The sequence below is a fragment of the Saimiri boliviensis genome, chromosome 11 (genome assembly GCF_048565385.1).
Source record: "Saimiri boliviensis isolate mSaiBol1 chromosome 11, mSaiBol1.pri, whole genome shotgun sequence".
NCBI lineage: Eukaryota > Metazoa > Chordata > Mammalia > Primates > Cebidae > Saimiri > Saimiri boliviensis.
Genome location: NC_133459.1, coordinates 93947008 through 93964198, shown reverse-complemented (window position 1 = coordinate 93964198; position 17191 = coordinate 93947008). Strand labels below are relative to the sequence as shown.

General features: G+C 37.3%; 1 protein-coding gene across 6 annotated transcripts in view; it reads right to left on the bottom strand.

The window, feature by feature from the left end:
- Positions 1 to 17191, bottom strand: part of SPAG17 (sperm associated antigen 17) — a 250275-nt gene that overhangs the window by 70837 nt on the left and 162247 nt on the right. For all 6 annotated transcript variants that reach the window (XM_003933530.4, XM_074381189.1, XM_074381188.1 and 3 more), the window contains 5 exons: positions 14431 to 14544; positions 9185 to 9360; positions 5765 to 5882; positions 2297 to 2475; positions 420 to 576 (listed from right to left, as the gene is read on the bottom strand). In XM_003933530.4, coding sequence (XP_003933579.2) covers positions 420 to 576; positions 2297 to 2475; positions 5765 to 5882; positions 9185 to 9360; positions 14431 to 14544 — 744 coding nt within the window. The remainder of the gene's footprint in view (positions 1 to 419; positions 577 to 2296; positions 2476 to 5764; positions 5883 to 9184; positions 9361 to 14430; positions 14545 to 17191) is intronic.

Below are 17191 nucleotides of genomic sequence, written 5' to 3'. Positions count from 1 at the left end.
ATTTGCCCTCTTTTCTTGGAAGTTGCTGAATGAGGTCCTCATACCTGGAGTTGATGTACTTTCTTGCAACTACGTATGAGGAAAAGGTCAAGAGAATCACAGAGAGGCCTACTCATAATCTTTACACCATCATTCTGCCCTATCAACCCTAAAACAGCAGCCTAGGCATTATATCTGATGTGTAAGAATATTGAATAACATATGAAAATGTTCATTATTTATTACTAAGAGAAAAACCGTTTATAAAACAGTGCACAATTCTGTGATAAAGAGAATTCATGTATATATATATATAGAAGAAAATATATGAATATATTCATAGAAAAGATTAAAAGTATAATAGTAATAAAATTGAACACTTATTAAGCCGTTGAAAACTTTACTAAATCCATTACAAACTGAGAGGCTTCAATTGTCACCTTTCTTTGCGTTGCTAATGTCAGACGGTACCCTTTCTGATTTGTGCTGAGAAATAGAGTCCAACAAATCTCCACAGTGAGGGCTTGCTGGCATTTCCGGAGGACAAATAAGACCTGGATTGGGACTATTGCTCACGGCACCATCTGCAAAGAGAATCTGAAGAGCAAAAGTTCTCAGCATCCTCAGAAGCAAGGAAGAACTTGGCTAACAATAAATACTGTGCGTCAAATGAAAACAGGTTCAAAATGATCCACAGAAGAAAGGCCTCCAGACCCAGCAACACAAAACAGATTATAGAAAGGTAGATTTGGAGTTCAGAGACAATAGCTTAATTCCCACTGTAATGATATTATTTTATATTTTTTATTTGCCTTCTATTTTGTTTCTTTTCTTTTTATTTCCATCTTAGCTTAAATTGATTGGAGTTTTATTTTTTCTATTCTTCACCTTTCCCCTTTGCAATTGGGAAATTATATACTCTATTTCAATTTTTTGAATGACTGTATTTAAAATGTTTTCACATATTTAAACTTGTGGTTTCTTTTAATATCTCTCTAGTATGTATAGTATCTCTAGGTGCCATAGATACATCTACCTGATATCGGTATCTAGACACCCCCAACGAACTTGACAAGGACCAACGTCAGTGTTGCTGATGAGAAGTCGAATGTTTATCTGATTCTTATTCTTGCATAGGTAACTTGTTTCCTTGAGGAAACTTTTAAGATTGTGTATACAGTCCTAAAATTGCATGATTGGAATATTTAGGTAATTCTTTAAAGATAATTAATACCAGTTCTGATTGTCATTTGGTTGCCTTGTTTAATCTGAAGTATTTTTTTAAGCTCTGGGAAAATTTCTTATGTTATGTCTTTCTTTTCTCCCTTCATTCTTAGTGTTTTCTTCTTCTGGAAATTATGGACCCTTTTTTCATATCTCTCAACTTTTCTCACCCTCATAATCTACCCCTCCCACATTTGATTATTCGGTTATTTCTAATTTCTAAGAATTCTTGATATTCTTCCTTAGCTACTTTTAAAAAAAAGTTGTTATTTTATGAACTGTTAACCTCTCAAGTCTGCCAATATTACTTTTATCCATTTTTAGTTTTTTAAAGTATTTAATTTCAAGGGTTATTTCTTTTATTTACTGAATTACATACTTTACTTTTACAGCATTGCTTTCTTTCCAAGATTTAGAACTCAAGTGCATGGTCATCTTTCTGATAAACCCTTTTCACTTCTTGTAGTGTAGTGTCTGGTCACAGGAGCTCCTGTTTTGTGACCATTGGGGAAAGAAAGAACAGGGCATATGGCTTCTGATTTTTAAGGTTTCTCATTCCCATGCTCCAGGTGACAGTGAATCACCTGGGGCACCACCCTCATTTTCTGAGCCCAGAGCTCCATGTGCAAATCGTTTGTGTTAGAACTCCCATTTCGATTTTTAATTTTGCTGCATATTTTCCTCTTGTGTATGTTTTAACTTTGTGTGTATTTCTCCATCATATTGGTCTCATCTGATTTGTATTTTTTAAAGAAATTCTCCAAATCTTCTATTATTGATGAGATCCTTTGCTGTTCTCCAGTGCCATTATGAATTCATTAGGTAAATTTTTAAAATTATTTTAAGATACCTTGAGAGGGAGAAAAGGAAAAAACCGTGTTTAGTTTGCAATCTTAGATCAGGTAGAGAAATGACAAGTTTATTCATATCCTGCTCTGTATAGTGTGTTTTTATTCTGACTATATTATTCACCATTTGTCATTCCTTTTTCAAGTGAGTTGTTCTTTCTCCCTGCTACAGAACTGTTCCTTACTCATAACTTGTCTTTTACTTTGGAACAGGGAAGAATAATTTCTCCAACACATTCTTTTACCTGTGAGGATCCATCCAACATATATTTGACAACAGTGCCTTGACTGGTGATAACCCTTGAAGTCTCCTGCTCTACTGGTGGCATCACCGTTTTATAGAACTCATAGTGCTTCACCCTCTGGGGGTAGCTCTGACGGACCATGATGTCCCACGTGGGTTCCTCATCTATAACATATTGACCTAAAACAAGAATAAAGCTTTCTGTGAACTGGGCAATACTGCAGGGCCGGGATTTTATCTTCTTGCTTAATCATTTTCTTTTTCTTTTCTTTGTTTTAAAAATAGAGACAAGGTCTTGCTTTGTCACCCAGGCTGGAGTGCAGTGGTACAACTGTAGCTCACTGCAGCCTCAAACTCCTGGATTCAAGCCTCCTGAGCAGCTGGGACTACAGGTTTGCACCACAACACCCTGCTAAGTTTTTCTATTTTTTGTAGACACAGTGTCTCATTCTGTTGGCTAGCCTATAAACTCCTGGCCTCAAGCAATCAAATTCCTGGTCTCAAACTCCTGGCCTCAAACAATCCTCCCACCTCAGCCTTCCAAAGTGCTATTATTATAGGTGTGAGACACCCTGCTTGGAGCGTAATTATTTTCTTTAGTCTGTATGTGAATAATAGAGCAGTTTCCAAGTTATGACAGATGGCCTAGAATGCTGGTTCTTTGCTGACCTTGTTATATTCAATGGTAGTAAATGAGGTCATCTACGACACCTAGTAGGTACCTTCTCCATGTGTAAGCCACACTTTCTAATAAAAATTCAACACAGTTTAGGGTGAAATTATGAAGGAAGCAGAGTTTTGCTGAATTAGGTGTTTCCTCTTCCTGCTCACTGGTGCTCATCCCTCACCTTTGACACACACGCCACCCTGGTGTTGCCTGGTTGCCCATAGCCCCAGGAGAAGTCACTCCCTCAGTCTTGCCTCTCCTAAGTTACTCTCATCTTCCAAAGTTAACGTTAACATGGTCCCCTCATCTCTAACCAAATCCAGATTTATCTTAGCATTCTGCTGTCAGCTGGCAATCAAGGAGAAAAGCACCTAATAAGCTCCTTCAAAAAGCGGGCACTATTACGGAGAAATTTTGGCATACTGTACCTCGTTAGGCTTTGATAACTGAATAAATTCCTCTTAATTTATAATGTGGTTTATTGGGGCAAAAAAGCCTTAACACAAAGGAATTAACCCTAAATGATAGCATTTTAAGAACTACATATCAGGCTGGTGGGAAAATCATGGCACTCCTTAAATCACAGAAGCAGTAATAATAATGATAAACCAATACACATTTATTGAAATATTTCTATATGTGGAGTCTATATTGAGTCTGCCTTAGACTCAATATAAAGCATTCAAAGTAGACACTTTGATTTTCTAGGATTTTCAGATGAAGAAATAGAGGCTTGGAGAGGTTATTAACTTAGAAAGTTATAACTTTGGAAGATACTTAGTGACCATCTAGCACTAAGTAAGAGAGTGAGCAAGAGTGCCGGGATTTGTACCATTTTCTTTTTCTTTTTTTTTTTTTTTTTTGAGACAGAGTTTCACTCCTGTTACCCAGGCTGGAGTGCAATGGCGCGATCTCGGCTCACCGCAACCTCCGCCTCCTGGGTTCAGGCAATTCTCCTGCCTCAGCCTCCTGAGTAGCTGGGATTACAGGCACACGCCACTATGCCCAGCTAATTTTTTTGTATTTTTAGTAGAGACGGGGTTTCACCATGTTGACCGGGATGCTCTCGATCTCTTGACCTTGTGATCCACCCACCTCGGCCTCCCAAAGTGCTGGGATTACAGGCTTGAGCCACCGTGCCCGGCCAAACCATCTTCTTATATTATAAAAGCAACCACCACTAACAACCTAAAATAACAAAGAAAAACCCCAAACACACACACACACACACACACACATCTGAGAAATATGTTCTAAGTGAAAAGCATTTTCTCATTTCATTCCAAAGTCGCTCAGGAAAGGATTCAAGGCTAGGCTCTCTCCTCTTATGCCATGATGCCTGTCTCTCCCTAATGTCCAAGGCTGACCCTGATGGAGATATTGCTACTTTGATATTTATGTTATGTTCAGACTTGAATTAGGATTTTCATAATATATGAACGAGTTTAAACAGATGAATTATTATTAACTACATTGTCTACCCTAACACAAGGATGAAAACATTAGGGTAGATAATGAAACTAATAGAAAAGACAGGTAAAAGAGGTGTTAAGCTGGAGTTTGATAACAGGAGCAAATAAGCAAACAAATATATCCTTGAATCGGAAAGCAACGTGTCTTTGCATACACTCACAGCTCTTAGACTGGAAGACGCTAAGTGACCATCCAGCATAGTGGGGAAACCTGGACCACTGGGATCTTTGGGAATGGAACAGGGTCCCTGGGCTATTTTTAATAATTCAGAATGCCTAAGGAAAAGAAAAATTTAGCTTCAACATTTAGTTTCTGGTTTTTTTGTGGGGAGGGGGCTGGCAAGTAAATAAAACATTAAATTATTTTTAAATGAGCGTGGCCTTTTTCTCTGACAGATACACTTTTCAAACGTGGTATGCATAAGGGAATTACATGAAAGAGGATATGAAGCTGTGAAAATGTAAAGTTCCGCTGATGTAATAGCTATCGGATGGGAACACACGGCCCTGAGCCTAAGTAACTGAAAAGGGCCATGTCATTCATTGGCATCAGGGTCAGCTTTAGAACTGAAGTCCCAGTTCAGTGCCTGCTTTGCTGCCTCTCCTACTTCTTCTGCAACAGTGAGTTTCTGTTTAAATGGTAATCAAATTCAATTACAAATGCAGATGTCTCATCAGGTTAATTAAAGAAATCTTACTTGTACTATTTATTCAGCTGAAGAAGTTAGGAGCCATGTACAGAGCCAATAGAGATACCACACTATAAAATTATATATGGATACATGGAAATAAAGACTTGGTTTTCTTAACTCATTTAACCCACATCTATCTCTGTGTACTTGGTGTCCAGTGTCATTTTGTTTGGTCAGACCAGCAACATACTGTACCTCTGTAGACGCGAGGATGTAGGGATACATGCAAGTCTTTAGGAGCACTGTCTTTGTCATCGTTGAGTTGAGAATGGTATTTCAGCTCTGCCACTTAAAAGGTAGGGCCATTTAGGAAGTGGTTAAGTCATGAGGGCTCCACCCTCATGAATGAGATTAGTGCTTTTAAAGATCACAAGATTGGGAGTCATGTGATCTTGGGCAAGTAACTGAGCCTCCTGAAACCTCAATTTTCTTATTTGTGCTTTTGACATGTATACTAAGTATTTAGACAATGCTTGGTCATAGTAAATGCTAAAAAATGTGAAAATAGCCCATTGTTCGTCATCAACAAGGCATATGTTTAACTGGTAAGAAAATACACAGTGACCAGTGGTGATTTAACTGTTTTTGAGATGACGTTTTGCTCCCTGCCTCCCCACCCTACCCCATATAGCACACACCTGTAGATTCTTGCCCAATGAAAGTCAACAGGAGCCCACTGGGGCAAGACACATTTAGGCTTTGGAAGGTGGGAACATCAGAAGTCTCTTGTAAAACAGGTTCTGGTTCTACTTCCTCCTGTAAATAATTTAGCATGTGAATAATCGGTTGTCATTTTCTAAATGAGCTATTATTTATTCTGACTAAGCAAGGATGTGCTGAGTGCTGAAGACACGTGCAGAGCTCAGTGGACCCTGCAAGGATGCATGTGTCTCTGTGGTTTTGCAATTTATATTCTACTTGAAGACTGGCATATAGACAAGTGAGACAAATGGCAGTAACAATAGTTGACACATCTTTTCTCAGAAAATAGAGATATAGTGAAAGTTAATAAGAACAATTGGGAAAGGACGTGCGGGATAATTGGGGCTTGAAGTAGGTCTTGAAAGATGCCTCTGCTTGGATATTTAAGAGTAAGGGCAGTGCTGGCATCTGAATGCTGGTTTTCCCCACCCAAACTCATATGTTGAAACCTAATACCCACTGTGACAGTATTAAAAGGTAGGGCCATTTAGGAAGCCGTTAAGTCATGAGGGCTCCACCCTCATGAATGAGATTAGTGCTTTTAAAGAAAAGGTTGATGGGAACACCTTTGTTTCTGCCATGTGAGGACACATTGAAGGCACCATCTGTATGAGGAACAGTGGGGCGTGGTGGTTTGTGGTTGCAATTCCAGCTACTTGAAAGACTAACTTGGGAAGATCACCTGAGGCAAGGAGTTAGAGACCAGCCAGGGCAACATAATGAGATCCAATCTCTAAAAATTAAAAGAATTAGCCAGGTAGGATGGTGCATGCCTGTATCCCAGCCACTCGAAATGCTGAGGTGGGACAACTTCTTGAGCCCAGGAATTTGAGGCTGCAGTGAGCTATGACCACGCTACCATACTCCAGCCTGAGTGACAGACCAAGAACCCCATCTTAAATAAAATAAAGTAAAGTAAGATAAAATAAGAGAAACAGGCTCTCATCAGACATCAGATCTGCTAGTATCTTGATATTGGACTTCACAGCCTCTTGAACTGTGAGCAATAACTTTTGATTGTTTATAAACCACTCAGTCTAAGGTTTTTTTTTTTAATAGCAGTCCAAACTAATACAGAAAAGGTATATAAAAGACCAACATCTCCACCACATTTCTTGATGTATTCTTGCAATTTGGATGCTAGAGATATTATGCTATTAGGATATCTGTCCTTTGTTTTCTATAATGAGTACATATTGCTTTTGTAGCAAATGAAAGTAATGAAATAAAAACAAAAGACAATTATGAAGTTATTTGTAATTAATGAGGGTTTGGGTGTGTTTACTTTAAAATCCTAATTAATTTTATGTCAGCTATGCCTAAATCCCTTGTTTGGTTATATGCACTCAAGAATGAAATTGACTTGATAACTTTCAAACAATCCATAATAATGACCATTTCAGTTTTTCCAATTGATTCTCTTTTGTTAGCCACCAAAATCACTCCACTGGTACCCAACTGCTGGATATTTTTTTTTTTTCTAACTAGTCTTCTATTGTTGAACATTGAGGTTGTACAGCATTTTCTTTGTCAGTAACAGAGGACAAATATATAAATAATTAGCCAAAAATAAATTAAAAACACAAAGCAAAAAGAAGAGAAAAACGCTTATGAAATTCTGTAAAGTGAACAAAAATGCTTAAAGATGCAAACCTGCCACGGCAAGCCTATCATCACACACAAAACCAGTTACCATCCTTCACCCTTCCATTATCATTCATTTTAAAAATGTTGAGTGAATGAATTGGTTCGCTAGCAAGATACCTTTGGCCAAATTAATTTTAAATGAATTACCCGGAGTTATTTTGTTTTAACACTTGAACATTTTTACTTAACAAGAGTCAAGTGGCCTGGCATGAGAAATTTTATCTAGTATAACTATGTAAATATGGTACAGAGGCAATGTCATATTTAAACCTCATAATTTTTAAAAGGCGAGGGTCTGAAATCCAGGTTCTTCGGTATTTTTAAATATATTTTTATCTTGTAGTAAGTTGATTATTTGTACACTGTACACATTTTTAGTAGTAACTACCAATAGTCAAGACTTAACCAGTAGTTTCCTTGTTGCCCCTCTTTTAGAACCCTCTTTTTAAACAATTTTTTTATTTTACTTTAAGTTCTGGGATACATGTGCAGAACATGTAGGTTTGTTACATAGGTATACATGTGCCATGGTGGTTTGTTGCTCCTATCAACCTGACATGCAGGTTTTAAGCCCCACATGCATTAGGAATTTGTCCTAATGCTATCCCTCCCCTTACCCCTAGCCCCTTAACAGGCCCCAGTGTATGATGTTCCCCTCCCTATGTCCATGTGTTCTCATTGTTCAAATCCCACTTATGAGTGAGAACATGTGGTGTTTGGTTTGCTGTTCCTGTGTTAGTTTGCTGAGAACGATGGCTTCCAGTTTCATCCATGTCCCCGCAAAAAACATGAACTCATTCTTTTTCATGGCTGCATAGTATTCCATGGTATATGTGTACCACATTTTCTTTATCCAGTCTATCACTGATGGGCATTTGGGGTTGGTTCCAAGTCTTTGCTATTATAAATAGTGCTGCAATAAATATATTTGTGCATGTGTCTTTATAGTAGAATGATATATTATCCTTTGGGTATACACTCAGTAATGGGATTGCTGGATCAAATGTTATTTCTGGTTCTAGATTCTTGAGGAATTGCAACACTGTCTTCCACAATGGTTGAACTAATTTATACTCCCACCAACTGTGTAAAAGCAGAACACTCTTTTGATCTTTGTTCTATTAAGGAAAATGTTTAGAGTCAAAGTGTGTGTGTGTGTGTGTGTGTGTGTGTGTGTGTGTGTGTGTGTGTACTATGATGAAGCTAGGGGTAAAAGGTGGACTACTTTTTAATCAAAAGTGGGCTGTTATTCTTGTTAGATTCTTAGCACATCAATGTGTAAGGCCAACTTAACAAAATGAAACTGTTTCTATTGTTTAAATATATTTTTCTTCCAATTGTTATTTATCTCAACGGAGCTAAAAAAATAGTTTTAAAAATAAGGAATGGCAGAAACTTGAACAACCAAAAGCAAAGAAAATCAAAGAAATAGAATGCAAAAAAAGGTTGAATTAAGTTTTTCTAAACTTAGAACGAATGTCCTGAGACAACCTATGTATGACAATGGGTATCTTTGAGTGGAAACCCAACTTTTGTGTCCAAATCTTTCTTGACTATTCAAACCTGAGAATACAAGGGACATTAATGTATCATATAATAAAACATATGCACTATAACACTATTGACATAAGTCACGGTTTAAAAAACGTTAACACTGGAGCAGAAACAGAGTTTTGGAATCTATGGAATCTATGGCAAGGTTTGTTCACCTTTTTCTCTTCTTCTTTTGGGTGCTCTTCTTCTTTAAGGGATTCTTTGGGTTTGTCTTTGCCTTTTATTTTCCCTTTAGCTTTGCTTTGAGGAACAGTCACTATAACAGGAACCACTGTTGGGGTGAGTGCTGAAGGGATATTCAATATTGTTTCTAAATCAGGATCTTTATCTTCTATAAACAGAAAAAGTAAAAATAAAGATTTCAATATTCATACGCGATATCTTTGTGAAATAACATTTACATCTCAAAAATGCTAAGTATGACTTATCAGTTGGATAGATTCCAGGAGTAACGAAGTTGGTTTGCAAATCAGGATTGCAGTTAGAAAATTTGAGGTATTTAATACTTGGATATGCTTCATTGAGTCATTATTTCTCATGTTCTTCCCTTCCCATCTACATTGTAAACTCCTTAATGATAGGACAGTAGCTATACCTTAATTTATTTGAGAAATATTTGGGAGGCTCTACTTACATATAAAATGTTTAGAGTAGCAGAAAATAATTAAAAAAATATGTAAAAATCCTTATAGAGTAAAAATAGTCTAAATAAGATTCTGCATAAATAACCAAACATAAAGACTATTAAATGGAAATAGAATAAATGGTGAAAACAAGAAAATTCAGAGAAGAAACTTGTATGTGATAAATTTGCTGGATTTTAAAGGATTATCAGAATTCTAAAAGGAGAGCTGATGCTAGGAGTAATTATGTGGGGAGCTCTAAAGCATCCGTTGTGTCATGAATTTTATTTTCCACTGGGTTCCAGAAAAATGTTCTCTGACTCTCTTACCTCTATGGTCAATTTTTTTTCTCAGTCTCCTCTACTGACTCTTTTGTCAGTCCCCTAAATGTTTTTATTTATTTTTATTTATTATTATTTGCGACAGAGTCTCATTTCATCACCCAGGCTGGAGTGCAGCGGCACAGTCTCGGCTCACTGCAACCTCCTCTTCCCAGGTTCAAGCAATTCTTGTGCCTCAGGCTCCCAAGTAGCTGTGATTACAGGCACCTGCCACCACACCCAGTTAATTTTTTTTAGACATGGGTTTGTTTTTTTTTTAATAGACATGGGGTTTCACCATGTTGGCCAAGCAGGTCTCAAACTCCTGACCTCAAGTGATCTGCCCGCCCGCCTTGGCCTCCAAAGTGCTGGGATTACAGGCATGAGCCACCACACTCGGTTAATTCCCTAAATGTTTTTAGGTTGCAGGGTTCATTATGTTCTCAATCCTGCTTGCCTGTAATAACTACTCATGAAATTAGAAAAAAGAAAAACATGCTCAGGCCCCACCCTGACCTACTGAATCAGGCTTACTGGAGATGAGACCCAGGTATTTATATTTGTGAAACACTACATGTGACTGTGATACATAGCGAGGGCTTTTTTATATACATTAGATCTGGATGAGCTCACTCACCACTGGGGCTCCAGTTGTCATCTACATGCTAATGACTCCAAAATTAACATCTCAAGGCATGACCTTCCTTCTCAGTTCCAGACCTGTATTTCTAGCTTTTTTAAGGTCTCTCCCAGTTGTGGTGCTAGAAACATTTCAAACTCAATTAAGACTCTTTTCTCCCAAGCAGATTAAGCCTCCTACATTCTCAGTTTCGGTTAAGGCCATGACCAATTATCCACTCTGTTTCCCAAGTTAGACAATGAGATCACTTGCACTTAGTCTTTTTGACTCATCCTACACATCCAGCTAGTTGTCAAGGCCTAAGAACTTCCTCCCAAATTATGCCTTTTCAGGATCCCATAATTGCTTGCTGGGTCTTTTGCAGCAGTTTGCCAACGTATACCATAGCACTTCCAATACCACCACTTCACTGTAATCTCCAAACTACCATAAACCTTATGCTCCTAAAGTAAAATATGATCATGTCACCTCCCTTACTTAAAGTCCTCTTCCACTCTGCTGATGTAGGGCATGTAACATTGTTCGCAATCTGGTCTTCACCTACCTCCACGCAGCCACACTGAACGTTTCACCTTTCTGTAAAGATGCCATGTTTTGACACAATTGTGTGTTTACACACATGGTTCTTAAGTTCTAGAATTCCCTTCCTTGTTTCTGTGCCTGGAGAGAATTCCCTTCGTCGTTTCTGTGCCTTGTTTCTGTGCCTGGGACTTTAGAGCTGAGCTGTTCCCACTCAGCTCTAAAGTCCCATCTCAAATACTATAGTTTCTCTGAAGTATGTGCTGACTGTTCTCAGTACTCTGTTTAAGTACAATTTCTAGCACTAATCTCAGTACTCTGTTTAAGTATAATTTCTAGCACTAATAATAACTAAGAGTTATTATTACTCCATTGATGTTTTCCATGTCCATTAGACAGTGAGTTCTTTGTGTGGATGCACCATGATTTAATTCATCTTAGTGGCTCGGTGCCAGCAAGTTGCTTGACCCATAGAAGGTACAGTACATAAACAAGTGAATGGCGTTCAGTTTCAGGCATCTGGAAATTCCCTCCTCTCATCCACTTCCATTTACTAATATTCAGCAAACATTTGTTGTGTGCCTACTACTACGCATCATGAAATGGATAGCCAATGATGGATGAGACAGACATCTCACCTGTGGGTAGTTCAGATGAGAACCCCTCAGGTACAGTGCTGTGTGTTCAGTCCGTGACAGAGGAAATACTGAGTGCCACAGGAACCCAGAAGAAGGGTACCTACTGTAAAATGTCTTTGTACAGTCTACTGTGGCTCTGCTGACCAGTTCACCTTTTCATAAGTGGAAAAGACTTTCTATGCTTTTACACTACTGGACTTTTACACATGTTATTCCTGATATCTAGAATTCCCATCCTTCAATTTTTTGTATAGGCAATTCTCACTCACTTCCAAAGACCCAATTCGAGTGCTACTGCCCCTTACTCTGGGAAGCATTTCTCAGAGCAAGTAACCTGGACGCTGAGGCCTGCAGGATGGGAGGAGGTTTAATTGTTGAAAGTGGTGGTGCACACGGCAGGAGAAAGTATTCTAAGCAGTGGCACAGCATGAGAAAATGGGCAGAGGTAAGAGACGGCATAATTTATTCAAGTAAATGAAAGGCACAGAAATAATAGGATAGGAAGATATGCTTCTCTAAGGGAAGATAGACCAGGTCAGTTGTTGTTCAAGATTTGGGTAAAGAATCATATAAAATATAAGTTGGGGCCTGATTAAGATTCTTAATTTTAGGTATATTCAGTAGGTGCTCTGAAATGTAGTAAGAGGCAAGAATGATCTATTCCTCTTAGCAAGAAGGTGCAATGCAGTGTCCCAAGATTTGATTGTGTTTCTTTAACTTTTGCCTATTTCATTTGTATCAAATTGCATTGAAATTTGCCTATTTCAGTTTAGTATCTTTTTGGACAAAGAAAAAGTAGCTGTATTGTCTACTTTTTATTTGTCCAAAAGGATACTAAATTATGTTTAGCTGTGTATACTCAACTAAAGGGGCAAAATTGGAATGGATATTTGTTTCACCATTAACAGATAAAGCTCTTAAATATCAGCTATATATGAATCCTTAGGAAATGTATGTGTGTGTGTGTGTGTGTGTGTGTGTGTGTGTGTGTATACATATATATACACAATTTACAAAGACTTATACCTTCAACTTTAAAAAACATATAGGATATGAAATATTACTTATTATCTACACTAAAAACATTTTCAAATGCCATATTTATAACTTGAAATTAGGAACATCTGTTTAAAATGGAATGATTACATATTAATTTAAGGACTAAATCAAGATTAAGAAAATCAGGAATAGGAGCAACAGAATTGACAGTGGGCAGAAATATCTTAATCTAACATAATGATAACCTATATTAAGAAGGGAGAGGAATTTTTAGTGACTGTGCAATGATAATGAACTTTAATATATAATTTGTTAGGCATCAGATGACTTCTTGAGCTGCTGGTTTTACAACAAATCAAATGCAAAAGTAAAATTAAAACACCAAATCGCCAATAAAGCAAAAATACTAAGAAATTTGATGAACTATCAAACTCAGTAGAGTACTAGGATATTTGGTACAAGGTAAGAAATAAGATTGTAATTATCCATGGAAAATTTATCTCTGTAAAAAAGAAGCTATACAGAAAGGCAGGTAGGTAATTGGATCACTATGATCTACACTGACATATAAGATTTTAAGCTTATACAGCATAGCATTTACCCTTTGATTATATAATGCTTAAACAGTATGTTGTGGTTAGATCCCTCCAGAATGCATGGGAAGCCACAGATTTCCTAATTTGTTCTTGATAAAGTCACATCCTACTTTGTGGTTTGTAAAGAAATAACTTCCAGTTGGATGATTTGTTTATTGAAAATGGGGTTGAAGGCCAGGTGTAGTGGTTCACATTTGTAATCCCAGCACTTTGGGAGACCAAGGTGTGTGGATCACTTGAGCAGAGGAGTTCAAGACCAGCTTGGGAAACATAGTAAGACTTTACCTCTACCAAAAATAATTAGCCAGGTGTGGTGGTATGCCCTTGTAGTCCCAATTACTCAGGAGGCTGAGGTAGGAGGATTGCTTGAGCTCAGGAGTTTGAGGCTGCTGTGAGGCATGACTGTGCCACTGCACTCCAGTCTAAGTAACAAGCAAGATCCTGTCTAAGAAAGAAAGAAGAAAGAAAGAGAGAGAGGGGAGGGAAGGAAGGAAGGAAGGAAGGAAGGAAAGAAAAAGTGGGGTACAGAAATCTTTCCATATGTCCACAGGATAGCTCCTTTAAGGCTAATGTCCTGAAGGAAATGGAATAGTTCAATAATAACAGGATTCACAAAAATATTATTCCATAGAAAGCCAAGAGGATTCCTTGGCAAATTATGCTTTCTCTTACTCCCAACTAAAAGGCTCGATTTTATGGGGCAGTTAACGAGGATAACTGGCATATATGTGTGCATATACATCTATACATACATGTATATATATCACACACATGTGATCATATGTATATGTGATTATATAAAAGCATTTTTATTTCATATGTACCAACATATGAAAGATTTTATACATATATATATATGCACACATATGCATACACACATATATGGGAACACACACATACACACACACACACCCACACACCCCTCTTATATTCCCACACTGCAGGGAAAACTATGAGGAGCATTAAATCATAGCATGTTATTGACAAGTGATCAGACTGAGCACGGGCAGTGGCAGGGACCCTTGGCCGTGAGGCATACTTATCCGTTCTGTTGTATTCATTTCACCTGGTGCCGTTCCATTTGATCCATAGTAACTTATCGAGAGGCAGATTCCATTGTCTAAGGTGGCAGAAAAAGATCCAAACTTGCTGAAAGCTATATTCTTTGTGTCTGATACTTCTAAAAGACAAAATCAAATCAAGAATATTTTCATTTAATTCAAAAGAAATATAACTAAGACTCAGTGGGAAGGCTGAGAATGGAGTTCATAGCTGGTCTACCACAATCAACTTAAAAATAATTGACTTAGCTTGACCATGCACTCAGGGTTTTTAGAGGTAGGGTAGAATTACAAAGATAAAAACCTGAAACTGTTGTAAGGACTTTAAGTTGAAATGAAGTGAGGAAATCAATGGGTTGATGGCATAGCCATAAGCAGATTATTCACCTGGCGGATCATCCACATGGCTTTTGAAATTAAAAACCATCAGTTCAGTTTCAGCTTCCACGTATTTTAAAACATGTTCTTAAGTTCTCACATTTAAACTTCTTACATTTTAAGACATTTAAGAATTGTTTCTGTCAAACATAATTTTAAAATAAAATTGTCAAGGCACATTTTTTTTTTCTTTTCTTAACTTTTTGGAGTAGGGGGTACATGTGCAGGTTTGTTACATGAGTAAATTCCACGTCACTAGGGTTTGGTGTACAAACTTCATCACTCAGTTAGTGAGCCCAGTACCCGATAGGTAGTTTTTTTTATTCTTACCCTCTTCCACCCTCCCCTCTTAAGTAGGCCTCACTGTCTACCATTCCCATCTTTATGCCCATGTGTGCTCAGTGTGTAGATTCTACTTATTAGTGAGAAAATGCAGCATTTGATTTTCTGTTCCTGTGTTAATTTGCTTAGGATAATGGCCTCCACTGCATCCATGTGGTGCCAAGGGCATGCTTTAGTTTTTTGTGGCTGCATAGTACTCCACAGTGTGTATGTACATTTCATTGATCCAGTCCACCACTGATAAGCATCTAGGTTGATTCCATTTCTTTGCTATCATGAGTAGAAAACACACATCTGAAGGTATATGTAAAGAATTTGTGAATTTTCTGGCCTGTTGTTTTATTTCCAGTTCACCATTTCCTTTATTATCAGATAATAAAGATGGAGCAATATTGATTTAAAATAATGTAGATCACTCAAAGATAACTTCTAGACTGGGAAATTCAAATGAACAACTGAACAAAAGATAATGCCTTAAGAGAATGAAAAAAGACGCCACAGAATTGGAGAACATGTCTGCAAAAGACATATCTGTTAAATGACTATTACTCAAAATGTATGAAGAATTCTTAAAGCTCAATAATCAGAAAAGAAAAAACCTGATTTAAAAAATTGGCAAGGAACTTCAACAGACACCTCATCAAAGAAGATATACAAATGGCATATAAGCATATGGAAAGATGCTCAATATTGTTTATTATCTGGATAATGCAGATTATAACAACAAGATACCACTAGACACCTTTTAGAATGGAGAAAATCTGAAATAGCAAATAATGGTGAAGATATAGACCAACAAGAACTTTCATTCATTGCTGGTGGGAATACAAATTGGTATAGCCAATGTGGAAGACAGTTCAGTGGATTCTTCCAACATAAACATACTCTTACCATGTAATCCAAAAATCACACTCCTTGGTATTTATCCAAGGGAGTTGAAAACTTATGTCCACACACAAACTGGTACACAAATGTTTGTAGTATGTTTATTCACAGTTGTCAAAAGCTGGAGGCAACCAAGATGTCCTTCAGTAGGTGAGTGGAAAATAAAACTGTGGTACTCCAGACAATGTAACATTATTCAGTGCTCAAAAAAAAAAAAAAATGATCAAGACAAGAAAAGTCATGAAGGAAACTTAAATGCATATTACTAATGAAAAAAATCAATCTGAAAAGGCTATGTAGTATATAAGTCCAAGTATATGATATTATGGAAAAAGCAAAACTGTAGATACAGCAAAAAGATGGGTGATTATCAGGGGTTAGGAAGGAGGGAGAGATGAATAGTAAGAGCACAAATTTTTAGGGCAGAGAAACTACTCTGTATGATACTATAATAGTAGACACATGCCATTATACCTTTGTTCAAATCCATAGAATGCACAACACCAAGAGTGGCATAAACTATGGATTCTGACTGATAATGAGATAGTAATGTAGGCTCATCGACTGTAACAAATGAGGAATGTTGATAGTGGGGGAGGCTGTGCACATGTGTGGGAGTAGGGTACTGGGAAATCTCTGCAACTTCTGTTTAATTCTGTCATGAACCTAAAACTGCTATGAAAAATAAAGTCTACCAAAAAAAGAATGCTTGCTATCCGGTTCAGGAAAATTGGTATCTTCATGCACTATTAATAAGAGGGTGTTTTGGTAGAAACTTGAGAAAAAGAATGTGCAATAAGCCATTTAATGGAGTGGAATGGACAGAGACAGGAGAATCAGAAAAGAAAACACTAAACAGAACACATGCTCAGCAAAATATAAATTATAGAAGAGTTAGCGAAATGCTTGAATTTTTTAGGTGCATTAAGTGTATTCTAAAAACACTTTCTAGAATTTAAAAATATACTTTCCCAACCAAACTATTCATAATCCATACATGACTTGAAGAAGAAAATGGTCATTTTTGAAATTCAAATGAGTTTCTTAGAAAATCAAGTGAAAAAATTATTTCAAAACAGAGCAGGCTAGGCACAGTGGCTCACCCCTGTAATTCTAGCACTTTACTTGAGTCCAGGAGTTTGAGAAAGGCCTAAGAAATAT